At 34.1% G+C, this 15,362-nt stretch overlaps 1 protein-coding gene across 1 annotated transcript in view; it reads left to right on the top strand.

Moving 5' to 3' along the window:
• The window catches only part of LOC134702429 (uncharacterized), a 70,733-nt gene extending 58,503 nt beyond the window's left edge, over positions 1 to 12,230 (top strand). Inside the window, exons 13-14 of the mRNA XM_063563334.1 lie at positions 5,453 to 5,480; positions 8,123 to 12,230. Of these exons, the coding sequence (XP_063419404.1) occupies positions 5,453 to 5,480; positions 8,123 to 8,511 (417 nt within the window). The 3' untranslated portion in view covers positions 8,512 to 12,230. The remainder of the gene's footprint in view (positions 1 to 5,452; positions 5,481 to 8,122) is intronic.
• Positions 12,231 to 15,362: the final 3,132 nt, after the last annotated feature.

The raw sequence follows: 15,362 nt of genomic DNA, 5'->3' as shown, positions 1-15,362 counted from the left end.
CATTTCTGTGTTATGAATTTTTATGCTTAAAAAAGGGGGGATTTTCCAATTTTGGGACAATACATTTAAAGCATTTAGAGCAACGGGCTTATCATGCGCTAAAGCGCAGCCCTTTATTTTAGATTTCTCGGGTATAAGTTAACCAAGAAATAAAATGTTTAATTAAACATGTTGGAGACATATTTTCCATTGGATTTAACACAGACTCTCTGGTAAAACCATGAAAGTAAATATATATCGACATCCAAGTTTTCCAAAATCCATGAAATTGGATAACCATGCAAATATATGATTCCACAGTAGTACAAATTATGTTTATTTAACATTTCTGATGTGTTTTAACAACCCATGCATACTTTAATTCTCACAGACAATTCCTGCAACACATGAATAATTTTCTGTATGTTCCTGCTTTCTGTAGGAGCGTTGTCATTGTTATTATCAACATTTCTTAATCTTGTCTGTCCAAGTTGTGAATACTCTTCATTAAACAGGAATATTAGGATTCAAACAACAATGTGTGGAAGTTTTTATATGGAAGACAACATTTCCTTAGAAGACAGAAATAAGAGGGATGTTGCATGGTTGATGGATGACTTATAATTAAAAGAGATATAACAATAAGTCAATAAATGATCACCTAATCATCTAATGTAGTTAAAACATTCAAAGTCTTTCATTTCGTGATATCCAAACTAACAAACTTAATTTTCTGATCAATTTTTAGGGACGTGTGTTATGATGAGATACTATTTACACTTCCAATAAAGGTCATATAAAGTTTTAAAAAATATTGGATGAATTTTCAACTCTTTTGGTTCACTAAAATTCTTCAAGAATTATCAACACAATATCTGATTCAATCCCCTTTCTGGTTAGAACACTTCAGGGTTTGAATTTCGGCTAGTCCTTGAAAGCTTATGGGAGTATGGCTTTGGGAATCGATACAAGTATGTCGGAAGGAGACTAAACAATGACTGACCCGTGTTTGGACTACTGTCTTAAAAACTGTAAAAGATAAATAGACACTTCTTTTAAAAAGTATCTCTTTGACAATGTTCCTGCATAGATTTCTTTGGTGTTTTTTTCAATGTAGTTCATGAAAAAAATAAAGTTGTTTATCTTGAATTAATACTTCAAAATATTCTTGAACATCTTGAATGAAAATATTTAATATTCCCCTTTTTTAGCTCACCTGGCCCGAAGGGCCAAGTGAGCTTTTCTCATCACTTGGCGTCCGTCGTCCGTCGTCGTCCGTCGTCGTTAACTTTTACAAAAATCTTCTCCTCTGAAATTACTGGGCCAAATCAAACCAAACTTGGCCACAATCATCATTGGGGTATCTAGTTTAAAAAATGTGTTGCGTGACCCGGTCAACCAACCAAGATGTCCGCCACGGCTAAAAATAGAACATAGGGGAAAAATGCAGTTTTTGGCTTATAACTCAAAAACCAAAGCATTTAGAGCAAATCTGACATGGGGTAAAAATGTTTATCAGGTCAAGATCTATCTGCCCTGAAATTTTCAGATGAATCGGTCAATCGGTTGTTGGGTTGCTGCCCCTAAATTGGTAATTTTGAAGAAATTTTGCTGTTTTTGGTTATTATCTTGAATATTATTATAGTTAGAGATAAACTGTAAACAGCAATAATGTTCAGCAAAGTAAGATCTACAAATAAGTCAACATGACCAAAATGGTCAGTTGACCCGTTTAGGAGTTATTGCCCTTTATAGTCAATTTTTAACCATTTTTCGTAAATTAAAGTTATCTTTTACAAAAATCTTCTCCTCTGAAATTACTTGGCCAAATTAATCCAAACTTGGCCACAATCATCTTTGGGGTATCTAGTTTAAAAAATGTGTGGCTAGACCTGGTCAACCAACCAAGATGGCCGCCACCGCTAAAAATAGAACATAGGGGTAAAATGCAGTTTTTGGCTTATAACTCAAAAACCAAAGCATTTTGAGGAAATCTGACATGGGATAAAAATGTTTATCAGGTCAAGAACTATCTGCCCTGAAATTTTCAGATGAATCGGTCAATCGGTTGTTGGGTTGCTGCCCCTGAATTGGTAATTTTGAGGAAATTTTGCTGTTTTTGGTTATTATCTTGAATATTATTATAGATAGAGATAAATTGTAAACAGCAATAATGTTCAGCAAAGTAAGATCTACAAATAAGTCAACATGACCAAAATGGTCAGTTGACCCCTTTAGGAGTTATTGCCCTTTATAGTCAATCTTTTACCATTTTTCATAAATCTAAGTAATCTTTTACAAAATCTCCACTGAAACTACTAGGCCACAATCATCTTTGGGGTATCTAGTTTGAAAAATGTGTCCGATGACCTGGCCATTCAACCAAGATGGCCGCCACGGCTAAAAATAGAACATGGGGGTAAAATGCAGTTTTTTGCTTATAACTATGAAACCAAAGCATCTAGAGCAAATCTGACAAAAAGTTAAATTTGTTAATCAAGTCAATATCTATCTGCCCTGAATTTTTCAGATGAATTGGACAACTGGTTGTTGGGTTGCTGCCCTCCAATTGGTAATTTTTAAAGAAATTTTGCCGTTTTTGGTTATCTTGAATACTATTATAGATAGCGATAAACTGTAAACAGCAATAATGTTCAGCAAAGTAAGATCTACAAATAAGTCAACATGACCTAAATGGTCAATTGACCCCTTAAGGAGTTATTGCCCTTTATAGTCAATTTTTAACAATTTTCATTAATTTGGTAAATTTATGTAAATTTTTACCAAATATAGTTCTCTGTTACTAATGGGCAAAGTTCATGATAGATATAATTGTAAGAAGCAAAATCGTTCAGTAAAGTAAGAACTTCAAACACATCACCATCACCAAAATACAATTTTGTCATGAATCCATTTGTGTCCTTTGTTTAATATGCACATAGACCAAGGTGAGCGACACAGGCTCTTTAGAGCCTCTAGTTTTGAGAAATTGTAAAGAACCTGTAATGAATTCAAATTATTCATCAACTTCGTTAGAAATTCTTAAAATTCTTGTTAAACCTGTTATGACCTGTTTAAGTACCTTTATGGACCATGTATTTTTTCTGAAATTTTTCATAAGGTTCATGAAACAGAATAATGAACTTTCATGAGTAAATATTTATGAACAACAAGTATGAACGGATCATGAGCAGTTTGTGTTAATTCATGTACAATTCAACAATATTAATCAGAATATCATTTGATTATGAATATCATTTTACCAAGAATATGCCCATTTTCATCGATTACCAACTGACTGAAATATGTTCATTCATGTGATTTTTTTTATATAATAGATGAACACTGGACGTATCATGGTATAGCTATGTCTGTCTATCAATCCATGCGTCAACATGTCACAGTTCATACACTACATGTAATTATTTTTTTAAAGAAATCTCCACTTGGTTTATGAAAATATTTAGATTTATTTTCCAAGATTTCAATGACTTATGGTTCGATTTCAGGCACTTTTCACATACCCCACACTAACGCCAATATGCCTGGATTGATATTCCTTAAAACTTTACGTTCTTGATAGGATTGATAAATGAAAGCTACCGTTAATTTTGTTTTGTAAGCTCATCTGTCCCTGTAGGCCAAGTGAGCTTTTCTCATTACTTAGAGTCTGTCGTCCGTTTTCTTTTTAATTTTTCAAGAATCTTTTTCTCTGAAACTACTGGTCTAATTTAAATAATCATGGCCACAATTCTGAACAGGGTATCAAGTTTCAAGTCCAATGACCCTGCATACCTGCTGCCTACCATCAAAAATTGCAAGCATGGCTGAAAACGAACATAGACTATATATATAGCTAGGTAAATGCAAGTTTTGATTTCTATTTTGAAACTGATATAAATAAAGACAATCTACAACCAGCAAAAATGTTCCGAATGTTGAGATCAACCAATTCTCTAACTACGCCAAACCTGTCAGATTACTACTGACAAGAGTTATTGCCCTTAAATGACAAAATCTATCAATTATTGTTTTTTACTATAATTTTCAAAAACTAATGTAGATAGACAGAAACTTTTAAATTAAAAGGATCAGCAAGTTTTACAAATGAGTCAACATAGACAAAATCGTTAGTTGACTACTTATAAGAGTTATTGCACTTTATACTATTTACCGGATTTGTTATCACATGAGCAACATGACAGGTGCCACATGTGGAGCAGGATCTGCTTACCCTTCCGGAGCACCTGAGATCATCCCTATTTTTTGGTGTGGTTCGTGTTGTTTATTCTTTAGTTTTCTATGTTGTGTCATGTGTACTATTATTTGTCTTTTTTCATTTTTAGCCATGACGTTGTCAGTTTATTTTAGATTTATGAGTTTGACTGTCCCTTTAGTATCTTTCGTCCCTCTTTTGATACCAATATTTTGCATTTCTGCCTTATATCTTAAAAAAATAATGGATAGATAGGGAAAAATTATCAACAAGACAAGATCTACATTTAAGAAAAATGATGGATATCGCCAGACGACCTCTCATTAAAGTTATTGCCCTTAAATGACGATGTGTACTTTTTTTTGCATTTGCCTTATATGATAAACTTATAGCAGACATATAGCGACTAATCACTAGAAATAATCAGCAAAACAAGATCTACCAACAATAACATTTTGCCGATATAGTTTATTTGAGTAATTGTCCTTAAATGAGGATAGTTTTACTCTCTTGTGTGTAATCAGCAAAAACTAAAGAAGATGAATGAGGAGCAATAAAAGAGCATGAATTATATTCTTGTCTATAATGTTGTAGAGCCTCTTGCTTTTTTACCGTTTGTAGTTCAGAATTACGGGACTTAATTGTAAGATTAAAGTAAATTTGTCGCATGTTGTACCATAACTTGAGTTAGATTTTATTTTTATTAACTGTATAACTTTACGTAGATGATCAAACTGATAAACATAAAATACTGTATAGTTTAAAGCAAAATATCTGATATGTGTCATTCCGGAGTTTATGGGACCTTGACTGTCAAAACATTGATTTGATCTTAATTATGCTAATTAAAACACAATATTGAACTATTTTGTTTCTGTAAAAACAGCCAAAATAACCCTATTCTTTGTCAAATTGTTTGCATGCACAGTATTGTATGTGGAATTTGACTAGGCCGTAAGTTTATGGAACCAGATGACTTTCATTTTTAAGTCAGAAATTGCTATAAAGAATTATGTCCATCAAAATAATAAGAACAATATTGTGTCTCCGCTTGCTTAACAAATGCCAACAGTAATATTATGCAACAAATATTAATTTATATCCGTGTAAATACTGTTAATACTGATCCACTATATTGGAGATTATAAAGTATTATTGAAATAAGATTCAAAGTATAACCCAACAATACCAAAAAAATTTTTATTCGACAAGTATATAAATCTTTTCGTATTTATCATATTATATGATATTTTGTAGGTTAAAAGAATAAGAAAAGGAGAGTATGGTATGTATTTTTATCATATCTGATGAATCTGCGCATGATTGCCTTTAAAAGGATAATTTAAAGATTATATATTGATAAGTGATCGTAAAAAACTTATCTACCAACGAATATTGTTTGATACATATTTGCACTTGCAGTGATGTTTTAACATTTGCATCATTTTGCATCATTTTGCATCAGAATAAAATCACTGTTTAAGTGCTTCTTGCATGTATGTTTTTTACCATATCTGCTATAGGAAAACAAGGGGTTGTGATCTCACAGAACATGTTTAACTATTCCGCAATCATGCGCCTGTCCAAAGGCAGGAACCTCTTGTCAGTGTTAGTCATGTGTGATTTGTTTTAAATTTTGGTTCATTTATATTTTTTTTGAGTACAGTGTGGAGTTGATTTCTGATTTTATAGGGTACAGTGCATGCTAGGTGTGGGATTTTGTTGCTGCTTGGAAGAGTTCTCTATTCTCAATTATATTAATCATTTTAAACAAAAACACATCCCTTTATTTCCTTTGTTCATTAAATATATGCATACCTGCCAACTTTTCAAAATGCCCATGGGGGTTTTGCGTGCAAGATGGCTGTCATAGTCCTAAAAAAAACTTCAAGGGGGCCTGAAAATACATTTTAATGGTGTTTTTTGGCTTCTCCATACTTTTATTAGCCTTAAGTCATAGTAAAATTAATTGTTTTGTTTAAAATTGTGGACAAAATTGCGCTTTCAAAATTTCAATTTGGGAGCCTCCATGGGGGAAATCACCCGCAAATAGTGACAGTTTGCAGATTTGTATATGCATTGCTTGATTTAAAACCAGTGACAGTGCTCCAAGATATTAAACTACTGTACCCCTAACTAGTCAACACAGGGGCTGTGAGATAGAGTCTAGCATGTATCAGGTGCTTTCACACTTTTTTTTATTTCAATACATCCTTCACATGAGGCATGGTAGTACGTACATGTACATCCAGAGATACAAAAATCGTGACAAGCAACACGTAGTGAGGTCGGCCTGATATATACCCAGTGACTTATATTTGTAAATCTTTACAAAAACAAATTGGTTGGCTAATATATATACTGGATGGTATCAATTAATTTTCTTTATTCTGTAATCATTAATTCCTTATAGTCTTCAATCAAGAATTGACAGACACCAAAGGAATGTTTAAAAGTCGATAACCAAAACTGAAATAAACATTACACTGATCAACACGAACCTTACAAAAACCGGAATACATACTAATGGTAACCCCTGTACATCATTGTCATCAATCACAACAGTTCAGTATACATTTGAAAGGGGCCTCTATTGTTAGTGTGTCAGTGCGTCCAGAAATTTATTTCCACGCTCTAATTTGACGTTATAGAGGTGTAATCTTTTAAAAATGGAGACATTGCTGATCTTTAACCCCCTGCCTGTTCCTTAACTAAGTTTGCCTCATCCAGAAAGTATGAAACTTGAATTAAGGAATAACAGTACTGTAGTTGAAGAGTTGCCACCGTCAATTGTAGATTTGACGGTCGCAAATGCAGTTTTACTGGCGACGCGTAGCGGAGACAGTAAAACGGAGATTTGCGACCGTCAAATCAAAATTGACGGTGGCAACTCTTCAACTACAGTACTGTTATTCCGATTCTAATGCATTACAAAAAGAAAAAAACCGATAAAACTTGAAAAAATGTCTAAATATGTCAATTAAAAAAAATCCGCGAAACTTCTTGAATGATTTTGGCACAAAGACGTCATGGCTAAACGTGACGTCATACAAATGAAAACTTGCAAACTGGACGTTATTACGTTACCTGTACGCTTCAAATTCGGATAAAATTACATTAAAACGGCGAATTCGAGGTAGGTGTTGTTTTATTTTCGATTATATAGTAGTAATCGAACATTTGTTGATTCACCAATTCAAAATGGCTGGTCCCTCCTTAGTTACGCCTAGTCAACTGTGGATTTGACGGCAACTTTTAGCCAATGAAAAAAATTGTTACATCCAAATTGCATTAGAATACAGTATTTATTACCATAAAACACAGACCAAGTTTGAATTTCGGTGGAATGACTTTTAATTTAAGAGATGATGTATACAGCAAAATTTTGAAAATATATTTTTACCATTTTTTACTGAAAGATGACTTAGGATTTTAGGTTAACATTTAAATTCTAAATTACTTTTTTGGCATAATATACACAATATATTTGTACACCTTCATGCATTGTTACGAACTTGGACAAAGGATAATCTTCAAGATAAAAAAATAGCATCAACGGAAACTTTGCATTTTTTAAATTCTGTTGTTTACTGATTAATTGATTCAATTCTTACAGATACCATTACACTGAAAGCAGCAGTTAATCGAAGGCGACATAAGGGGTTCCGCAGAACCCTTTACAAACTGAGCTGTATGGTAAAGAATAACATTATGTATCCATTTTAGTCATGTTGATGACCTATCTAATATTGTCATGTTCCTTTTAAAAACTAAACATAATTGCTCATTGAGAACATTAAACCTTGTCAATTATTAATTTTTATTTCATTTTATGTGGTTTATGATGGGGTTTTTCTAGATGATTTTGAAGACTCAGATGTCATCATAACTAAAGATTTATGTCTTTTTATTGTTATTTATTTACAGATATCAGCGAGGAATACATGGATTTAATTCCAACCGATGAAATACTAGATGAACTGGCACAAGTAATAGGAGTTGTATCCTTCCAACTGGGTATAGAATTAGAATTGCCAATAACATCATTAGATATTATACAGTATAACAATGATCGGAATTTAGTGGCACAATGTAAAGACATTTTATATGAATGGAGAGAGCAGGGAGTCAGGTCAACCATAGGTGTTCTCGTCAAAGCTTTGGTAAATGTTGGGAGAGGTACTAAGTGTTTGGAGGAGATCATCAAAAGTAAAGGAGTGAAGAAATATATTCCACAAGAAAAGGTTGAAGAGGAGAAACAAGGAAAGTTAAAGACACTAATGAAAAAAATGAATCCTTTTCAGAAGAAGAAATAGTACTAAAACTATTCAGTCAATATGATTTAATATTGATGTATGTCATACCGTTGCATGTTCATGTGTGTTGTTTCAGGGAACAATTGTTATCGTTTTTGGTGGGGTCTTAATGTAAATAATGTTAACATTCATCAGCACAAAATCAAGAAACAAAACATGGTTATTAAGCATGTTAAGAAAGTACATAGCAAATTTACATATTACAGTTGTGTAGCATTATAAATTCAGGATAGCGACACAGGCTCATTAGCTCCCCTAGTTCATATAAATATCAAAAATAATAAAAGAAATATAACATTGTTAACAAGACTGTACATAGAGAATTCATATAACAATAGTGTAGCATGTAAATCCAGGTGAGCCCAAGTTTCTCCACAGGTTTATATGAGTTCATGTCACCTATAGAGCTGTTCATCCACAGGCTTGATGGAGTTCATATTACTTGTGGAACAGTTAGTTCTGACACAGGAAAAAGGGAGTTCATATAACTTATGGAACAGCTTCAGTTTTATGGAGTTCATGTCACATGCGTGTTGAGCAGTTAGTTCCTCCAGAGGTTTAAAGAAATTCATGTCAACAGTTGAACAGCTAGTTCATCTTCTAATTTAAGGGAATTCATTTCATTAGTGGAATAACTGGTTTCTCCTCGGATCTTAGGGAGTTCATGTCACAAGTTTAGCAGTTAGTTTCTCTGCAGGTTTAATGGATTTTATGTCAAAAGCTAAGCAGATAGTTCCTCCACAGATTTAGGGAGTTCATATCACTAGTGGAGCAGCTGGTTCCTTCACAGGTTTAATGAAGTTCCTGTTCCAAATGGAGCATCTAGTTTCTCTACTGGTTTTAGGGAGTTCCATAGCTGTGAACCTCTGAATTTGAAAATGATCATAACGCGTATGAACTTTTTCGGTCCAATTTTATTATTCAGTTCACGTCACTTATGGGGCAGCTGGTTCCGCCAATGGTTTTAGGAAGTTCATGCACTAGTGAAGCAGCTAATTCCTCCAAAGGTTTTGGGTAGTTAATGTCACTAGTGAAGCAGCTAGTTCCTCCACATGTTTAACGGATTTCCTGTCACAAGTAGAGCAGATAGTTTGTCCACTGGTTTAAGAGAATTCATGTTACAAGTGCAGCAGCTACTTCCTCTTGATTTAAAACTGTGCATGTCCTTAGTGCAGCAGCTTGTTCCTCCACAGGGTTAACAGATTTTCTGTCACAAGTTGAGCAGCTAGTTACTCCTTTGATTTAATGGAGGTCATGTCACTTGTGGAGCAGCTAGTTCTTCAACTGGTTTAAGGGAGTACATGTCAATATGCGATCGGCTAGTTCATCCACAGGTTTAAGGGAGTGCATACTGCTAGTGGTGCAGCTAGTTCCTCAACTTGTTTTAGGGAGTTTATGTCACTAGAGGAGGAGCAAGTTTCTCATTTGATTTAAAAAGTTCTTGCCCATAGAGAAGCAGCTAGTTTCTCCACAAGTTTAGTTGTGTTTATGTCAAAAGTGGGACAGCTTGTTCATCTGCTGTTTTGAGGGAGTACATGTTAAGAGTGTGGCAACTGGTATCTCCTATGCACTTAGGGAGTCCATGTCACTTGTGGAAGAGCTAGTTATTTCTCGTAATTTAGGGAGTTCATATCACTTGTAGAGCAGCTAGTTACTCCTCTGATTTCAGTGAGATGATCTCACTTGTGGAGCAGCTAGTTACTCCTCTGATTTTAGGGAGTCCATGTCACTTGTGGAGCAGCTAGTTACTTCTCTGGTTTTAGAGAATCCATGTCACTTGTGGAATAACTAAATACTCCTCTGATTTTAAGGAGATCATATCACTTGTGGTGCAGCTAGTTACTCCTCTGATTTTTTGTGAATCCATGTCACTTGTCAAGCAACTAGTTACTCTTCTAATTTTAGGGAGTTCATATCACTTGTGGAGCAGCAATCTACTTCTCTGATTTTAGGGAGTTCATTTTACTTGTGGAGCAGCTAGTTCCACCTCTGGTTTAAGGGAGATCATGTCACTTTTGGAGCAGCTAGTTACTCCTCTGATTTTTGGGAGTCCATGTCACTTGTGGAGCAGCTAGTTACTTCTCTGATTTTAGAGAATCCATATCACTTGTGGAGCAGCTAGTTACTCCTCTGATTTTTTTGTGAATCCATGTCACTTGTCAAGCAACTAGTTACTCTTCTAATTTTAGGGAGTTCATATCACTTGTTGAGCAGCTAGTTACTCCTCTGATTTTTGGGAGTCCATGTCACTTGTGGAGCAGCTAGTTACTTCTCTGATTTTAGAGAATCCATGTCACTTGTGGAATAACTAAATACTCCTCTGATTTTAAGGAGATCATATCACTTGTGGAGCAGCTAGTTACTCCTCTGATTTTTTGTGAATCCATGTCACTTGTCAAGCAACTAGTTACTCTTCTAATTTTAGGGAGTTCATATCTCTTGTGGAGCAGCAATCTACTTCTCTGATTTTAGAGAGTTCATTTTACTTGTGGAGCAGCTAGTTCCACCTCTGGTTTAAGGGAGATCATGTCACTTGTGAAGCAGCTAGTTACTCCTCTAATTAAAGGGAGTTGATATCAATTGCGGAGAATATAATTACATATCTGATTTTAAGGAGATCATATCCTGGTAGAGCAGCTAGTTTCTCCTCTGAATTTAGAGAGATAATATCACTTGTGTAGCAGCTAGTTACTCCTCTGATTTTAGAAAGATCATATCACTTTTGGAGCAGCTAGTTACTCCTCTGATTTTAGGGAGATCATGTCCTGGTGGAGCAGCTATTTACTCCTCTGATTATTTGGGAATCTATGTCTCTTGTCGTGCATCTAGTTACTCTTCTGATTTTAGGGAGTTCATATCACTTGTGGAGCAGTAAGTTACTTTCTGATTTTAGGGAGTTCATTTTACTTGTGGAGAAGCTAGTTACTCCTCTGATTTTAAGGAGATCATATCACTTGTGGAGCAGCTAGTTACTCCTCTGATTTTTTGTGAATCCATGTCACTTGTCAAGCAACTAGTTACTCTTCTAATTTTAGGGAGTTCATATCTCTTGTGGAGCAGCAATCTACTTCTCTGATTTTAGAGAGTTCATTTTACTTGTGGAGCAGCTAGTTCCACCTCTGGTTTAAGGGAGATCATGTCACTTGTGAAGCAGCTAGTTACTCCTCTAATTAAAGGGAGTTGATATCAATTGCGGAGAATATAATTACATATCTGATTTTAAGGAGATCATATCCTGGTAGAGCAGCTAGTTTCTCCTCTGAATTTAGAGAGATAATATCACTTGTGTAGCAGCTAGTTACTCCTCTGATTTTAGAAAGATCATATCACTTTTGGAGCAGCTAGTTACTCCTCTGATTTTAGGGAGATCATGTCCTGGTGGAGCAGCTATTTACTCCTCTGATTATTTGGGAATCTATGTCTCTTGTCGTGCATCTAGTTACTCTTCTGATTTTAGGGAGTTCATATCACTTGTGGAGCAGTAAGTTACTTTCTGATTTTAGGGAGTTCATTTTACTTGTGGAGAAGCTAGTTACTCCTCTGATTTAAGGGAGATCATGTCACTTGTGGAGAAGCTAGTTCCTGCTGAATCCGGGTCCGTTCGCGCCCATTCACGTTCGCACCCACTCATGTTCGTCCCTTTTCATTTTCGCACCCCACATGTTCGCACCCAAAGTCCGTTCGCACCGTACATGTTCGCGCCCAATTTAATTTTTAATGAGGGGGGGCAAGGGGTTTAACTGTTATGCTGTTATGGGGCTTTTTAATTCTTTGTTATCTGTTATTCTGAAAATATATTTACTGTTAGCTGTTATTGCCTTATTCTTTGTTAGCTGTTATAGGACTATTTTCTATTTTGTTATCTGTTATTGTGAGAATCTATTTGCTGTTAACTGTTATTGAAAAGTGGAATGTTAGCATTTTGACAGCCATTGCCCAATCTTCCGTAGAAATTGAAGATTGAAAATTGTGATTTCAATGGATAATAGTCTCATTGGCACGCTTACCACATCTTCTTACAATGTATATCTATTGGTAGACCGAATAATCTGTCTCTAGTGTGGGTACATTTGTCATTCAATATTTTCTTTTCATCTTGTCCACACAAAAAAATAAATAGCCAAATGATGAAAAGAAAATATGGAATGACAAATGTACCCACACTAGAGACAGATTATTCGGTCTTCTATTGGGGTCTTTCTACTGGTTATATCGGGTGGAAATGTATTTGCAGAAGAAATTCAGTAACATACATCACATAAACATATTGGACCCAGGACCATTCCAGTATATATAATTATTATCCTTTGTAATAAATTCCGTTGTGACTGTGAACATGTAGCATTTTGTACAAATTATAATTCACTTATTACTTGTACGATAACTTATAGTATGGATTTTGTTATAAAAACAAGCATTGGTACATCCTATGGATTTTTTGTATTCAATGACCACATAATAATCTTTATCATGTTTATGTCAGTGTACTATTACACCACTGTCCCTGATTAGGGGAGGATTAGACACCAACTAGCATGCTAAAGTTGACGCAGTCACTTTCTGTATGTGCGGCCTACTTCCAAGTCAGGAGCCTGGATTCAGTGGTTGTAGTTTGTTACTGTGTTACTAAGTTTCTCCTTCACTATTTTGTGGATAAATTAGGCAGTTAGTTTTCTGTTAGTTTTCTCCTTTGAATTGTTTACATTACTAAGTGGTATGAGTTTGAATTATGGCTTTGGGAATTATACAACATCTTTTTCTTTTAGCATTTATATTATAAGTTCTACTACCTCTATTTTCATTTACATGAAATAGAACCCTGACCACCATAATTTTAAAAGCTTTTTAACTGCTTCATATGGCGAAAATTGAAGCTCAGAAACCATTGATGCAAATAAAGATGTGTCTTCAGTTTAATTTTTCGACAAATACCCTTTAAAAATCCCACAGCTTCTCCAATGCTGTACCCAAATTTTCCATATTCTACAATTTCACATAAGATGCATGATTGGTGTTTCACTTGGTGTCATCCAAATTTTCACTAAGTCCAATTTCTGCTATACTATCAGAATTGTCACTTGATAGATATAGGAAGATGTGGTGTGAGTGCCAATGAGACAACTCTCCATCCAAATAACAATTTAAAAATTAAACCATTATAGGTTAAAGTACGGCCTTCAACACGGAGCCTTGGCTCACACCGAACAACAAGCTATAAAGGGCCCCAAAATTACTAGTGTAAAACCATTCAAACGGGAAAACCAACGGTCTAATCTATATAAACAAAACGAGAAACAAGAAACACGTATATATTACATAAACAAACGACAACTACTGTACATCAGATTCCTCACTTAGTTGAGTCAATTTCTATTATCAGAATAACCATAACTGGCATGTGTGTGTCAGTTACATGTCCTTTCTCCACTGATCTGGGTATTTTTGTATTTTATAAGTAAGTTTTATCATGAGGTCATTAAATAAAAAAAAATATATTGTGCATCAATGTTTTTTGATTACTTGTAAAGTATATATATTGCTTTTCAGAAATAAAAAATCTAACAATCAAATTGATAATAAAGTGTCACTGGCTGCACTACTTTCAAAAATTAAATAAAAAAACCTAAATCATTAAAAATTGATCCCTCAAATGTCCTAGATTAAAATATACGTATATCAAAAACAGAAACTAGTAATTTCGTTCAGAAAAATTCAACATCCATACTATAACTTATTGTACAAATTACGGAAAAAAAGCAACCAAGGCAGAACTGCCTCAACGGCCAAAACGTCTTGTTTACACAAATTACAATTTTCTAGGTCCATACCACAAGTTATATACTAAGATCTACGAGTCTTCTACTGGAAAGATTTATTTTCATATTTCATTTACTGTTATCTGTTATTGTCCCTTTTCAATTCCTTGTTATCTGTTTTTCACCAAATCAATTCACTGTTTTGCTGTTATGGGGACCCCCCTTGCCCCCCCCTCTTTAATTGGTTTTGTGTTTAATAACTTTGTTATCAAGTTTTGGCAAGTCGTATTTTTAAAAGTATAATTGATTTCATTGTCTCAAAATAAAGCGAGACAGCATTTTTATGTGTTAAATAAATCTTAATCATGTTTTTGAGAGTGTATTGTTAAAAATAATAATATTCCTTTCTAATAAAAGTGGAATTCTGTCAACGTTTTATTTTATGTTGAATAACACTTAATCATGTTTTTTGTTTAGTCAGAGATATATATACACATGTGTATATATGTCTCTGGTTTAGTGTATTGCTGAGGTGTATTGCCTATAACTTTGTTTCATTGACTTGTTTCAAAATGAAGTGAGATTCTGACTACGTTTTTTTTTGCGTTGTATAAATTTTATCATGTTTTGGTTTATAAAATAGCATGAATAGTGTATTGCTATATTTTATGATTTCATTGTTTCAGATCAAAGTGACCAAGCTGTTAAAAACAATTATCTTTGGTGTTTTTCATTTAAAATATTCAATCTTTTACTCATACAAATAGTCCAGTCAATCTAGGATAAACCTTAAACAAATTGCAACAGAATGTTTTTCTGCTCAGACCCGTCAATAAAGTCATTATATCAAACATACTAAAAGTCCTAAGAAATCGGAATGGTCTAAAGTCATTTTTTTGCGATTTTATATCATGGTCTTAAAACGTCTAAAATATGTTTAACAAAGGCCGCCATACATACAAAGGGGAATAATCGTAATAGATGAACATTTTGTTTTGGTTGATTCTGAGCGATGTTTTGACGAATTTAGTGAATACAGAATGACAAAGAATATTTATTTAAAGGTAAGTTACTATATAATACGAGAATTGGTAC

This window comes from Mytilus trossulus, unplaced genomic scaffold (assembly GCF_036588685.1).
Source record: "Mytilus trossulus isolate FHL-02 unplaced genomic scaffold, PNRI_Mtr1.1.1.hap1 h1tg000460l__unscaffolded, whole genome shotgun sequence".
In the NCBI taxonomy this organism is placed as follows: domain Eukaryota; kingdom Metazoa; phylum Mollusca; class Bivalvia; order Mytilida; family Mytilidae; genus Mytilus; species Mytilus trossulus.
The sequence above is the reverse complement of the archived record's forward strand: the minus strand, read 5'-3'. Positions and strand labels throughout refer to the sequence as shown.